Source organism: Rutilus rutilus (assembly GCF_951802725.1).
Source record: "Rutilus rutilus genome assembly, chromosome: 2".
Taxonomy (NCBI): Eukaryota; Metazoa; Chordata; class Actinopteri; order Cypriniformes; family Leuciscidae; genus Rutilus; species Rutilus rutilus.
Genome location: NC_140210.1, coordinates 17,068,505 through 17,084,170, shown reverse-complemented (window position 1 = coordinate 17,084,170; position 15,666 = coordinate 17,068,505). Strand labels below are relative to the sequence as shown.

General features: G+C 37.2%; 1 protein-coding gene across 5 annotated transcripts in view; it reads left to right on the top strand.

Moving 5' to 3' along the window:
• fnip2 (folliculin interacting protein 2) overlaps positions 1 to 11,355 on the top strand; it is a 28,526-nt gene extending 17,171 nt beyond the window's left edge. For all 5 annotated transcript variants that reach the window (XM_084401914.1, XM_084401913.1, XM_084401912.1 and 2 more), the window contains 8 exons: positions 898 to 986; positions 1,367 to 1,513; positions 1,776 to 1,945; positions 4,524 to 5,262; positions 6,993 to 7,149; positions 7,933 to 8,133; positions 8,545 to 8,660; positions 9,015 to 11,355. In XM_084401914.1, coding sequence (XP_084258040.1) covers positions 898 to 986; positions 1,367 to 1,513; positions 1,776 to 1,945; positions 4,524 to 5,262; positions 6,993 to 7,149; positions 7,933 to 8,133; positions 8,545 to 8,660; positions 9,015 to 9,093 — 1,698 coding nt within the window. In that variant the 3' untranslated portion in view covers positions 9,094 to 11,355. The remainder of the gene's footprint in view (positions 1 to 897; positions 987 to 1,366; positions 1,514 to 1,775; positions 1,946 to 4,523; positions 5,263 to 6,992; positions 7,150 to 7,932; positions 8,134 to 8,544; positions 8,661 to 9,014) is intronic.
• The last annotated feature ends 4,311 nt before the right edge of the window (positions 11,356 to 15,666 follow it).

The following is a 15,666-nucleotide window of genomic DNA, read 5'->3' as shown; positions in this document are numbered from 1 at the left end:
CGCTGTTTTTTCCACCCCTTTTCCAGAACTCATTTGTTTGACTTCCTAAGGCTGACAAACTTAGAGTTCCTGAACATTATAACCCCAACGTTTTTCTGTGTGCTGCACATTTTATGGAAAACAGCTTCCAGAAACTCAGAGTACAATGCACAGAAGCTCTCCTGAAACGGAGCAGTTCCCATTTTGTTGGGACAATCTGTTGTTTATGGATCACAACTTGTAAGTATGTCTTATAATTTGCAGTTGCGTTTTCTATTAACAGTTCCAATTATTACGTTTTATGTTGTTGCAACAATGTAAACAAAGGGCAAAAAGCATACCACTCTGAATCGTCCTATGAAATCCGTGCTTGCAAAGTCCATGCATAAAATCTGTTCTGGACGATCCTCTTGTTTGTTAACATTCTCTGAATCAGGCTTGAATTGGTTTGAAATTGATGCCATCCTTAATATTTACATCTGAGTAGAGCTCACGGTTATGGTAAAAGGGGCGTGACATTTCCTGAACACACGCTAAACGCTGCCAATCACAAAACACTGGGCCAGCAGTATTTTGGAAGGAGGGGCTACATCGAAATCGGAGTGTTCGAACCAGACTGGGAAGAGAGGTGCTGTAATAATGTAAAATAATGTGTTTTTTTTTTTACAATCAAGCATAAAAGCATATTCTAGTACACCCCAAAAACAAAATCAAGACTTCATAAAAGGGCATAATAGGACCCCTTTAACAATGTAAATGTTTTTACTGCCACTTTAAATAATGATCATTTAAAGCATCCTTGCTGATAAAAGTATTAATTTCTTTAAAAAAAAAAATCTTGTACTGTATGTAGTATTTCTATTTGCATAACATTTCAACTTTACCTCAAAGTTCAAACTGTGTGTGATTGTTTTTCAGGCTATGATTCTGTGTAGAAGGATAGCTGAGTCCAGTCAGCGAGTGCAGGTCTATCTGTGTCGAGTGATGGAAGCACTGGGAGAATTCAGGTGAAAGTGAGAGGGATGTGGTGCTGATATCAGTATATTTTTAGCATTATATTCTTCATGTACAGTTCATGTACAATGTACTATTTTTGTTGCAGTGACTAAAATGGCACAATTAATTCAGCAAGGCAGTGATCATAGCACTGGAATTAAATATTTACAGTATTTATTTTAATGTTTTAATGTATTTTCAGCATTCTTGTTCTGCATCTAAAATTACAGAACAAATATGAATCTTCATGCCCCCCTACAGTATTAAACATCCTTTGTTTCATGACCAGCTTGGTGCTGAGGATATTGTTGCAGAAGCCCTCAAGTTTGAGATCAAGTCAATTTGAACATTGATTTGCGTTAGTCTCATCTGGTTCTCTATTGGTTTGTAGGATGACGGTGTGGAACCTGTACATGGCTCCCCGCATCAGCGAGCCAGTCTGGCTTTCCATGATATCCCAAAGTACCGAGCGAAACCTACTGTGTCATCGCTTTCTGAAGGAGATGAGTTTTCTGATGGAACACGGAGCCAAGAGCCAGTCAGTGGTCCTTAACCTTTCTACTAAACATATTACTTCAAATCTTTAACCCTGTTCTTTTACTAGTACTGTGTAATCAAAGGGATATTTGGAAAATGAATTATTTGTTTCCATCACCATCACTGATCCTAAGCATGTCAGGAAACACAATTGGCAAGGTGTGTCTGTGTGGCAGTCAGTCATGAGTTATTTCCTCTTGATTGCCTTATTGTATTGAGTTCTGGTGGGAACTTTGTGAACTTTTCCTTTCATTTTTGTCTAGGTTTCTCTCAGCTCTCCTTACTGCTGTTCTTACGCATCACTTAGCCTGGGTTCCCACGGTGATGCCCAGCAGCTTGCCGCCAATCACACCTGCCTGCCAGAAACCTGCCTCACAGACAGTGGATCTGTTGGCAAAATCTCACCCATACAACCCACTGTGGGCTCAATTAGGTAAAAAAAAAAAAAGCACACAAGACTAAATGTATAAATATATACTCCTACAAACATTCATACAATATTCAAGCAGGAATGTTGAGTCTACTGCACTCTGGACATCACGTTAGTAGTTTTGAAAATCTTCAAAAATCATGCCATGAGCAATTAATTATATATCTCAGTAACATATATATCACAACATAGTTATTTTAACTAGAGTTTCAGCAAATAAATTGTTTTATAAATTAAAGGTAAAATTACATTTTCAACTTTCTTTAGTGTGTAATATTGCTGTTTGATTATGAGAAAGTTACAAAGTCACTCCAAAAAGAGTTATTCTCTACATCAGTAAGCACTGTTTCTGAACTCTCTGAAACCACTCGATTGTAGTCTTGAGTTTTCTTCTTTTGAAGATTCCTCATTTAAATAATTCCTGCCCAAGGCATACGCAAAATAAAGGGGCGATGCCTGGTTGAGTTGGATAGTGTTTTGAAACTCGCAGTTATGGTAAGGAGCGTGACATTTCCGAAACGCTCTCAAAGCAGACCAATCAAGAGAACATTTAGCTTTTCTAAAAAGAGGGCCTTCATAGAGACTGAAACTAACAGAGCGTTACTGACACACTGGGAAGAGAGGTGCAGCAACAACATAAAATATGTGAAAAAATAATGTGTTTTTTAACATCCAAGCATGAAAAACTATTCTAGTAGACTTAAAAAAAAAAAAAAGCATAATATGGCCTCTTTAAATAACTACGGAGCCCGGGAAGTCACCTGTGGGAGAAAAAAAAACAATCCGTGGCGACGGTTTTGCAATCCGTCCGCACAGTTTATAAACTGTACCCACGAATTCTCAAACTGTTCCCTCGGTTTAACAAATCGTGCCCACGGATTAATAAACCGTACCCACGAGTTTCTAATCCGCGCTCTCAGATTTGTAAACCGTGCCTTCAGTTTTTGCAATCTGTACCCACAAATTCATAAACCGTGCCCACGCTTTTGCAATCCGTTCCCACGGGTTTGTAAACTGTACTCACGGATTTGTGGCTCACTCTCATTTTAGAAGAACACGTTGTTAACGAATCTTATTGTATATTGTTTTATTGAATATTAAGTACATCAAATTGACATGCGTCTGCATGCTTAAAGTGATTCTCAATTGTAGCGGGTATGGGTGGAATATACGATTTAATATGAATGACGTGCATCAAAATCTTTTGTTTATTTGTGATAATCTTAGCACTTTATTATTATTTTCTAACCTGTATTATGACTGATATTTGACGAATTGCTTTGTTAATCTTTTTGTAAGTTTTGGACAAAAGCATCTTCTAAATATGTAGCCTAAAATGTAATAATAATAATAATAATTATTATTATTATTATTATTATTATTATTTGAGTTATAAATGAACTATAAACGAGTTCACTTAGTAATACAGTAATATGTTTGTCATCAAATAATTTATCAATGCTTTATTATTATAGGCTATAACCTAACCTTTTACAGTTTTGGATAAAATAGGCCTACATTTTTGCATAATTTTTGCTTAAAAATAAAGCATTCATAAATTATTTTATGATAAACATATTACTGTCTTAAGTGAACACATTTATAGTTATTAACACAAATAATAATAATAATAATAATAATAATAATAATTATTATTATTATTATTATTATTATTATTACATTTTAGGCTACATATTTAGAAGACGCTTTTGTCCAAAACTTACAAAAAAATGAACAAAGCAATTCGTCAAATATCAGTCATAATACAGGTTAGAAAATAATAATAAAGTGCTAAGATTATCACAAATAAACAAAAGATTTTGATGCACGTCATGAATATTAAATCATATATTCCACCCATACCCGCTACAATTGAGAATCACATTAAGCATGCAGACGCAGTTAAGACAATTTGATGTTTTCCATTTAATATTCAATAAAACAATATACAATAAGATTCGTTAACAACGTGTTCTTCTAAAATGAGAGTGAGCCACAAATCCGTGAGTACAGTTTACAAACCCGTGGGAACGGATTGCGAAAGCGTGGGCACGGTTTATGAATTTGTGGGTACAGATTGCAAAAACTGAAGGCACGGTTTACAAATCTGAGAGCGCGGATTAGAAACTCGTGGGTACGGTTTATTAATCCGTGGGCACGATTTGTTAAACCGAGGGAACAGTTTGAGAATTCGTGGGTACAGTTTATAAACTGAGCGGACGGATTGCAAAACCGTCGCCACGGATTGTTTTGTTTTTTTCCACAGGTGACTTCCCGGGCTCCGTAAATAACCATGATGGATGTGAATGAAAATATAGTATTGTTCACATTAAATTAGTGCAGGCGCTAATGGATCCAAGGTTGTATCTCGTAAATTACCCCACTAATAATGCCTGGAATGGTACCAAACTTCTACAGTAGTACAAATAGGTTCTGTACTCGAGGCATTGGAAAGTTTGTAAGTACATCAGGAATTTATTTAAATAACACTTGCCTGATGGCTTATGCTACCGCTAACCCGGACGTCGACGTTTTCATTTGCAACTATAAACCAGTTTTGTTACTGTATTATGTTGTTTAGGTGATCTGTATGGTGCATTGGGCTCTCCAGTGAGAGTGTGTCGAACGGTGGTCGTGGGACGCAGGAGGGAGCTGGTACAGCGAGTCTTGTATGTTCTGTCCTACTTCATTCGCTGCTCAGACCTGCAGGAGCATGTACAACCTCAAGGACAGAGGAACGATCTGGCCAATCCCTGCACCTCTCAAACCACTGATCCCACCTCTGGAAGCGAAAGGATCAATGAAAAAACAGACCCCTTAAAGCCCTCTTTTAGTGTTATTGGAACCAGTGAAAAAGCACTGAACTCTGGCTTGGGCGATGCCATTCCAGGCACCTTTGTAGAACAAAATGATGAAACCCTTTTGACTGATACAAAATCAACTAATCCATCCCCCAGTATGGAATCGACCACTGTCAGGCCTGAATGTACAGAATTGGGACAAGAATGTTTTGGAGAAGACAGTGACTCTGTTGGGGGTGGATTAGAGCACATTTTGGCCAATCAGAGTCCTCTTCTGCATAGGGTGCAGTTTCACATTGGCAGCCCCAGGGAGGCAGATAATGACGGACAAGCCAGCGGTCTTACTGGGGCGGGGTATGGGCGGGGATTGGACAGGAAGTTGCATCAAAGGATTTTGAGTGACATACAAAGGAACGAGAGCTCAGATAGTGCTCTAGGTGACAGTGATGATGAGGAAACACCAACGCAAGAACTGTACGTGGCTAGAGAACAAAAGGAGTGCGAGTTACCACTGCCACAGTAAGTGCAAACTAATCTCACTCTCTTAATTTAATCAGTCTTGTCATGATGCATAAAATTGTATTTGACCTTTTGACAGTTGTTGTACTATGAAAACACACCGTAATAGGTTTTTTGCAAACTTCTGCAATTTTTTGATGTCAGACGGATAAATGCATTTGAACACATGACGGTTCACATCTACATGTCAGTGTTGCCTATTCACCCATGATGAGGAAATAGGATAAAAAACTATTATTAACACCAGAAAAACTAGTGATAATGTAGCACCTGCAGCTCTGCATATACATCTGAAGAATACCAACAAGAATATCAGCATTTAAAAGAGATAGTTCACCCAATAATGAAAAATACCCCTTTATTTACTCACCCTCAAGCCATCCTAGGTGTAAATGACTTTCTTCTTTCAGACGAATACAATCGGAGTTATATTAAAAAATGTCCTAGCTCTTCCAAGCTTTATAATGGCAGTGAATGGTGGACGAAATTTTGAAGCCAAATAAAGTGCATCCATCCATCATAAACGTACTCCACATGGCTCCAGGGGGTTAATAAATTCCTTCTGAAGCGAAGTGATGCGTTTGTGTAAGAAAAATATCCATATTTAAAACTTTAACAACTACGCACTACGTCTGCTACATTTACCAACGCAAGCGGTTAAAAAAAATAGAGCTGGACAACAAACTCAAGCTTTTGTTTTGCTCTATCCTCTGCACTTCCGCGTTCGGCAATACATCATGCGTCAGGTCAGGGGTTACTCTTTCGCTGTACAATGATGCGTACGGCCATTTGTCGGACGCTAGTTGTTCTAGTTTATAACATTTTAAATGTGGATATTTTTCTTACACAAACGCATCACTTAGCTTCAGAAGGCCTTTATTAACCCCCAGAGCCATGTGGATATCTTTTATGATGGATGGACGCACTTTTTTGGGCTTCAAAATCTCATCCTCCATTCATTGTTATTATAAAGCTTGGAAGAGCAAGGACAGTTTTATATGTATAATATATCTCTGATTGGATTCGTCTGAAAGAAGAAAGTCATATACACCTAGGATGGCTTGAGGGTGAGTAAATCATGAGGTAATTTTATCCCTTTAAGTTTATTATTAACAAAGTCATTAGTTCAATATGATCTTAATAGTTTGTGTGAAACTTTTCTGATCATTTTGTTACTGGACCTGACATGAAGCCCACAGCTTGCAAGTGCAGCGCAGTGCTGTATCATTTTACATGCATAGATAGAAGTCTTAAAGGCAGCAAAAAAAATTGAAGGAAAATAGTGTTAAAAACCTAAAGTGTATTTTTACTGTTTTTGACAGAAACAAAAATGTTTGTGGAAATTAAATTAAATTAATGACATGACCTCTTTAAAAGTAGGGACATTGCAAATCAAAAATATTATCACGAAATTATTGTTCTAAAACGTTGCCTTTACTCTTCCTGAAACCAGATGTCTTTTGATTTGGCTATATCATAAGAGGGCAAGAAGTTATGAAAAAAATCATAACTTTTTTTTTTTTTTTTTTTTCATTGAAATGTAGAAAAGTTAATGTTATTTTTTATTTATTTTTTAAGTAAAATTTAATCTAATATAGTTGTATTTAATGCAACATTTATTTTTGGCCCACAGCTATCAATCACGTTTGATTTTTAGCTCTTCGTAATAAAATGTTTTAGCACATCTGCAAGGAAGGCTGCAATAACCATTTGTGTTTGTTTCTGTATAGTTATCAGGTAGAGAGTCGAGCCAGTGTTAATCATTTTGGGCATTCTTTGCTGGGTGGTTACTGTCCTCAGTACATGCCTGACTTTGCCTTGCATGGCATCAGTTCTGATCTCAGGCTCAAACAGTGCCTTATGGCTGACCTGGAACACACTGTTCTTGTAAGTACAGCTACATTTAAAGTTATTACTGCATACAGTAAATGATTCATGTATGTTCACAATCACAATCATTCATTTGACAATTTTTGCTCCAGTGTTTTATGTCTGTTAGTTTTAATGTTTAGCATGTGTAATGTTTAATTTGGTTTCTTGTTTGAATTTTAGCTTGACCAGGGTAATGCCATTTAGAATTTTTGACAGAAATGAAAATGAGGAAAATGACCGATTGTTCAGCTGACTAAAAGTCTTTCAAAATAAATAAATAAACAAATTCAGTTGACAAAAACTCCATAAAACAGGTTTGAAAGTTGTTTGTAAATGCCTGTTCACACCAAGAACGATAACTGTACAGATAACTATAACAATATCTATATTAGCGTCCACACCAGTGGGCGATAATTCTTTTAATTATAAGCACGCGCTGTAGTTTTCGCTCAAGCTCTTTAAAGCAGGATGGATCCTGATTAGATGTCAACTTGGCTGTTTTTATCATTCATCTTCTGGAAAAAAAAAACATTCCGAAAGTGATTCCAACGATATCGTTTCTCCTTGCTGTTATCATCATGGTTGTGGTGTGGATCTGCTATTCTTTTGTATTTAGAATGACTTTTAGAACTATATATAAATCATTATTGTTATAGTTATCGTCCTTGGTGTGAACTGCTTTTTAGTCTATCCCTCGCAGCCTCGTTTTCATCCACGTTAAATTTAATATGGCGTCTAACCTGACTAAGGTCTATACCGTACATTAGGAAAAAGTGTGTACCTTTTGTGTATGTGCAGCATCCGGCGCTGGATGAACCCGTGGCCGAGGCTTTGTGCATTGTGGCAGATACAGACCGACTGAGTGTGCAGGTGGTGACGAGTCAAAGGCGCGTGTGTGAGGGCGGGCGGATGGGCAGGGACGTGATGGCGTCTAACCTCATACACACTCTCATCACATCAGTTCTGCAGCTATATGCGCTCAACATCGCAACCGATTTTGTAAGTCTCCTCAACACACACATACAAACATATTTACAGTTTATTACCTGCAGTGTTCAGTATGTTTATCTGTTTATTTATTCAAATGTTTGGGGTTAGTAGGATTTTTTAAATACTTTTATTCCTGCAAAGATGCATTTAAATTGATCTTGAGACTTTTTACACTAATTAAAAACATTTAAATAAATGCTGTTCTTTTGAACTTTCTAATCATCCAAGAATCCTGAAAAAAATATACCAGTTTCCACAAAAATATTAAGCAGCATAACTTTTTTCAACATAGATAATGAGAAATGTTTCTTGAGCACCAAATCAGCATAAGATAAAAATAAAAATCTTACACACCCCAAACTTTTGATCAGTAGTGTAGACTCTGATTTTTTTTGTGTGTTTATGCAAACATCATCTCAGTGTGTGATGCATCTGGAGGACCGGTTACAGGAGGTGTATTTTAAGAGTCGATCCTTAGCAGAATATCTGAGAGGACAAACCAGGGTCCATGTAAAAGAACTGGGACTGGCACTGGGGTAAGATCACACTTACCTACTTATTAGGTGTGTTCATGCCATGTTGTAATTACCGTAATAACGACATTTTAACTTGTAAAAAGTGTTCACCTCCTTGTAGAGCTTGGAATTACAGCTTGGAAGATGGGAATTTTCAGAGAGCTCCTACATGTTCCATGTGACCCCTGTACCACATGACTGCTGCAGATCCATTTAGGCGTTGATAGTGCAGCTCCGAATAGAATGTCGCGTGTTGTCATCTGAAGACTACGGCAATTACGATATGGCGTGAACACAGCAATTGTCACTAAATGCAGACATTGTGAAAATAAAACTGCATAATGTCATATGAATTTATTATTATTTTCCCCCCAGAATTGAGTCCAGTGACATTCCATTGCTTACAGCAGTGGCCAGCACACACTCGCCCTACGTGGCTCAGATCCTCCTTTAAATAGACCAAGCAAGATTTATTTCACATAAAGGACCAATCAGAATGTGTTCCTGTTCTGCATGGACCAGTAAGGATCTGATCATTATCAGATAACCACACCAATCAAGATGCACTGTGCTCGACAACCATTCGGAGCCTACACCCAGCCTTAAAATACCAATCAGAATGCCTTGTTTGTCCATCTGACACTGTGTGTATGTACGTACGAGTGTGCATCTAACTAACTATCTATAGACTGAAACGGGCACCACACAGGGACCCTTGTTAATGCTCTCCTTTCTTTTCTTTTTTTTATCTGGTGTCTTTTTAAGTCTTATATGAAAGGAAAGACTGAATACCGCAAAAATTATTTATGGAAAACATCTCTAAGAGCAAGAATATGGGCAAGCATCAATACATTTGATCCTTCCGTACTATGATTGCTAGCGCTACAGTATTTCTGAATGCACAATAGTGTATTTAGGGATAGTCCTCCCAAAAATAAAAATTTTCATTATTTTCTCATTTTCTCACTTTCATATCATTCCAAACCTGTATGCAAGATATTTTAAAGTATAATTGAAGTCAGCGGGAACCAAAACTGTTTGGTTATCCATCAATGTTCTTCAAAATATCTTCTTTTGTGTTCAGCAGAAGACAAGATGTCATACAGGTTTGGAAAACATGAAAGTGAGTAAATGATGACAGAATTTTAAGTTTTTTGATAGAATATCCCTCTAAGGATGAAAGCATAACTATAAAATGTATAGTCTCTCTGTGAAGCACATTAGTTTACATCAGGAGCCACATTTTGTAGCATTCCTGAGACACGGCTAATCTTGAAAGAAATAGTTCACCCAAAAATAAAACTTCTGTCAATTTACTTACCGTCATGTCATTCCAAATTTGCAGGACAGACTTTTTTTATTTTTGAAGGATGATTCTTTTCCATATAATAAAAGTGAAGTAAGATGGGGACTGCAGCAAAATGACAAAAAAAAAAAAAAAAAACATTCAAATATAATGTGGTCCATACAATTATATTATATTCTATGCTCTCATTTTCTGAACTTTTTGACTTTTTAGAGCTTGACAGTCCTAAAAGACTGTCATCACATGGAAAAGAATAGCCAGGATTATCCTAAAATGTCACCTTTTTTGTTTTACAGAAAAAAAAGTCAGTCAGCCATATAGGTTTGGAACAACATGAGGGTGAATATAAAATTGCAGGATTTTCAGTTTTGGATGAGCTGTCCTTTTAAACCCTTAAATTCCAACCAAGCACACAACTCCGAAAGCATAAAAAGGACATTTAAAATGAATCTCTGAAATTTCATTCAAGAAAAGCATCAGTTTGTTCCTGAATAATTATTGACAATGTAAGTCATAGCAGTGTTTAGTTTCTTGTTTTGGAATTTGACCAAATCAATCAGTTTTCATAGTTTTCTACTCAGTGTGATCTTACGTTTCGTTTAATCTGCAATTGAAGTATTTATCATAGTCCATATTCTCCAGAAAACTGTGTGTGTGTGCCTCAATCTTTGAAAGATGAGAGAATGTTTACATAATGGAAAAAGTGGGTGTGATATTAAATTATGTTCATGTTAATTACTGGACAGTCCACAGATTGTGGATTACAGTATTAATCTGGTGCTACTATTGAGTCAAAGGCTTACTAAAGCACATGTTTACGCTCTGTCCTTGAGAATGCTTTATATTTCTTTCAGTGGTGTTTTGCACTGAAAGACATAAATGTCATAGCAATAGAACCCCAATAGTAGTTTGTGACAAGAAATTAAAAAAATACTTCTTTTTTTTTTATTGTTGTTTATTGTTCCATTTTAAAGAGCTAGAGAAAGATGATTATTTTTTATATTTTCACAAAATACTCTACCTCAGATAAAAGATTTGAAAGTGTCCTGATCTGAATGAATGAGTTTGATCAGTCAGTTTCACACATCAAGAATGCAGTGTACTTATATCTTCAGTGAGTATACACTTAAAAGCTGCATTTTGGATTAAAACATTACATGTGCAAACGTCTTTAGTGAATTTGTGTACTGAAAGTAAATGTACATTTGTCTTGCTTTGTTTACAATAGTTTTGTTGAGGTTGGAACTTTGAACACTAAGGTTTTGCTATACTTTCAGTAGTCTCTTGTTTTACTTTTGGTCTGTTCCCTGCATGGTGTTTATACTCCAGGTTGAATGTGGTTGAGTATTTTGTCTGTGACAATATGATGTTGCTAAGAACTGAATTAGTGAATAAACAAATTGCCAGAAATTCTGCATTTTGTAGTTATATATCTTCTTTTGCATGGTCCGGTTTAAAATTGTGTATGATAGCAGCCTATGAACTTATATAGAGATGTTTAAGTTTTCTTGATATTGTTTTGATCGGTGTTTTTATATCTTTTAAGGGAACGAATTGTTCTCCTTAACTTCACTTGTGCTCTAATCATATTACTAATCATACCATCACAGACAATTTGGTTAATTTTTAAAACATTATGTATCTGTATCTATATATATTTGCATATACAGTCATGTGAAAAAGAAAGGACACCCTTTAGAGTTTTATGGTTTTACGTTTCAGAACATAAAAATCATCTGGTGTTGATGATTGAACATGATTGAATGATTGAATCTGGTCAGATGAACAACAACAACAAATGACATATTACACCCGTGTCATTATTTATTTAAGAACAATAAAGCCAAAATGGAAAAGCCATGGGTAACAAACTAAGAACAACCTATGACTCAATTGCTTGTAAAGCCACTTTTAACAGCAATAAGCTGAAGGATTCGTTTTCTGTATGACCGTACAGTATCTCTCGCATTGTTAGAGGAATTTTGGCCCGCTGTTCTTTACAACGTTGCTTCAGTTCATTGAGGTTTGCGCCATTTATTTATGCACAGCTCTCGTAAGGTCCCGCCACAGAATTGGGTTGAGGTCTCTGGTCTTTGACTTGGTCAGTGCAACACCTTGATTCTTTTCATTTTCTGCCATTCTTTTGTGGATTTGCTGGTGTGCTTGGGATCACTGTCTTGTTGCTTGACCCAATTTCAGCCAAGCTTTAGCTGTTAGCTCACATTTGACTCCAGAATACTGTAGTTCTGTAATCTTACTGTAGAATAATGTACTACAAATTGTTTGGAAATGGCTGTGTAACCCTTCTCGGAATGATGGTAGCAACGATTGCTTCTCTAAGATCGTTGATGTCTTTCCTGCTTGGCATTGTGTTAAAACACCTGAATGCTCCAGACCAGCCACAACTTCTGATCACACTTGGTGATCACACTTGATGATGATTAATATTTATTTTATATAAATATATTTGATTAGCAGCGCTTGACTGCTACTACCCTCTTAATTCCTATGGGAGCAGTAAGGGTTTACTTAGTTTGTCACCCATGGCTTTTCCATTTTGGCCTCGGTTTTGTTAAATAGTGAGACAGTGTAATATGTCATGTGTTGTTGTTCATCTGAGGTCGTATTTACATCATTTAAGACCTGCCAAGGACCAAATTTTTTTTTTTTTTTTATGTCCTGATAAACCCATAGAATTTAATAGGGTGTCCTTTCTTTTTCACATGACTAGCATATAAACACTGCATATACAGCTAAGAACAGGAAAATGAGGCTACAATTCACATGGGCTCACCAAAATTGGACAATAGAAGACTGGAAAAAAGTTGCCTGGTCTGATGAGTCTCGATTTCTGCTGCATCTAGGGTCAGCATTTGGTTTAAACAACATGAAAGCATGGATCCATCCTGCCTTGTAGTTTAGGCTGGCTGGCTGGTGTTAATGGTGTGAGGGGTATTTTCTTGGCACACTTTGGGCCCCTAGCATTTGAGCATCGTTAAACGCCATAGCCTACCTGAGTATTGTTGCTGACCATGTCCATCCCTTTATGACCAGAGAATACCCATATTCTGATGGCTACATCCAGCAGAATAACGCACCATTTCACAAAGCTCAAATCATCTCAAACTGGTTTCTTGAACATGACAATGACTTCACTACAGGCTATACCAAACAGCTTCCACACCAGATCTCAATCCAAGAATAGAGGATCCTTTGGGATCCCAGCAAACACAGAATGTTGGCACAAGTACCCAACCTTCTAACAACGTTTTAACAACATAGCCAAAAGGTTGCTATACGTTGTGGGGTGAAGGTTGTTACAGCGTTGTCACAATGTTGACATTAAACCACCGTTTACCCAGCAAACACTCAGGGTTCTCAAGTCTCACGCATTGGCCGTGAGACACACGCAATTTCAACCAGTTCACACGCTCACACGCCACACCGTGTATTTCTCACGCTGAAAAGGCAATGCCAACCAAGTTGTCCTGCAAGCTTTATATATAACGTTGTATACAAGGCGCAGGCACACAAAGTGAAGTTTCCTGCCGCCAGCACGTATCTCGGCCAGATTGCTTTCGTTACTAGGCAACATAGATGCGCGAACACACGGAAGTTGACGGACTCGGCCACCATACGTTCGTTACTAGGTAACCAACAACATCGCGCGAACACAAGTCGTGATGGAGAAGGTAAGTTGGAAGAAAGCTCGTCTAACATTTTTAGGCTAGAACATTTAATATATAGCCCATCGTACACATTATTATTGATGCAGTCAAAAACTCTACAACTACTTTGCAACCAGGCCAGAAGCTTTGGCTCAGTTTGGCTGTACACACACACACCCCTTAATACTCTAATATGTCATTTGTTCACAATGTTGTCCCACCACACAAATCATTAGGGCTGTGTATTGGCAAGAATCTGGCGATACGATACGTATCACGATACATGGGTCACGATTCAATATATTGCAATATATTTCGATACTGTGCATAAGGCGATATATTGGGATTTTTTTAAAGTAGGACTATAATTTTAGAAAAAATAATACTTAAAAAAAGACATGATGTGCATAAAAGTCAAAGAAGTTTACTTTAGGTTAACAATTCAGTTCACAGAAAATCAGACTGCCAGTTTGGTATTGTGGTTCACAGGTTCTTAGTGAGCAAATTTTTATATTTCTCAAGTAGGCCATAATAAAAGAAAATACATAGCCCCTGTTACAATACAATACAAAACAACAACGTGAACTGGACGAAAATGAATGAAAGTGAACAAAATGAATGTGTCATATAGGCCTATTGAAATCAAGTTTTTATGTGATAAAAGATTTTAAAAGAACTGGACGCGCGAATGAGGCAAATTAACGTCTGCCGCGCTAAACGCCTCATTCGCGCCACAGGACCTCCAGACGCGCGTAAACGCGTCTTTGCATGGACTTAACATTGAAATCACTCGCGCCAGACACTCTATTAGCGTTTGGTGTGAATGCAGCTTCACGGTGCGCGTCCACTACAGCGGCAAAACTCCGCTCGGTGCCGCTGGCAACGCTGTAACGTCTCCGCTTTGGGGTGTGTCTGTTACGAGTGTGTTTGTTTTTTTCAACACACGGACAGTATAATCATCATGCACGCGATTACATTTAGAAATAGACAAGCTTTGTTTCCAAATGCACCAAGCAAATATCCTTTCAATTTTATAAACCCAGCCAATATAACAATAAACACATCCAAAATAAAATCTTTAACATATATAAACAACTGCAAAGCGTCTAATTTGTAAACAAAATTATTTACGCACTAAATCCATCAACTGCCGACCGCGTTTGCCCAACCTTTTGACGCTCTCAGTCGCTCTCAACGCTTTCTCCGGTCCGCTGTCAATCCCAAAATGCACTGCTGAGCGTGAAGCTCGACTTCCATGGAATGAATTGAAAACGCTTGCTCCGCTCGCTCCGTGCCAGTGGACACGCACCGTTCGGCGAGCCTTTTAAACAACATAAACGTGAACCACCGTCTTACCATGAATACTTTTGGACGTTAAAAAAAAAAAAAAAAAAAATCGATATTGCGTTTTTGAAAATCGATACAGTATTGCAAAATAAAATATCGCGATACTCATGTGTATCGATTTTTCTTACACCCCTACAAATCATTATACCATTTCGACTAGACACATTCAAAATGCAAAAAGATTTGTTTTTCCAAACTGGTTGGAGCAATTTGTTATATTTTTTTAATTTTTGCATATTTGTAATTTTGAAATAAATCATTAAAGAGTATATTTGATGTGATGAATTGGTCTGTCATTTATCAGATTTACCAATTGTTATAATTTCAATTTGTGCTGGTTAATTATGAACAATGGGTAAAATTGGGGGGCTCCTCCCCTAAGCGCATGTGATCTCACTCCAAGCTTTTGATAAAACTTGAGAACCCTGAAACACATTTACGTTTTGGCAACGTCTCCGGCACGTTGCATTTCTGCTATGGCAACGTCCCTGTCTACGTGCTCGCAACATTGTAACAACGTAGAATTGTAAGACGCGACAGGGCTGTAGCAACGTTGTTGCGCGACATTCAGCCATAGACTGTAAAAAATTCAGCAACTGAGAGACGACGTTCTGACAATATTTTTATATGGGATATACCCCCATTTAGCATTTTGTTAGAGAATTATATACTTTTTATCGTTTATTGTTTATCTATATTATTATTT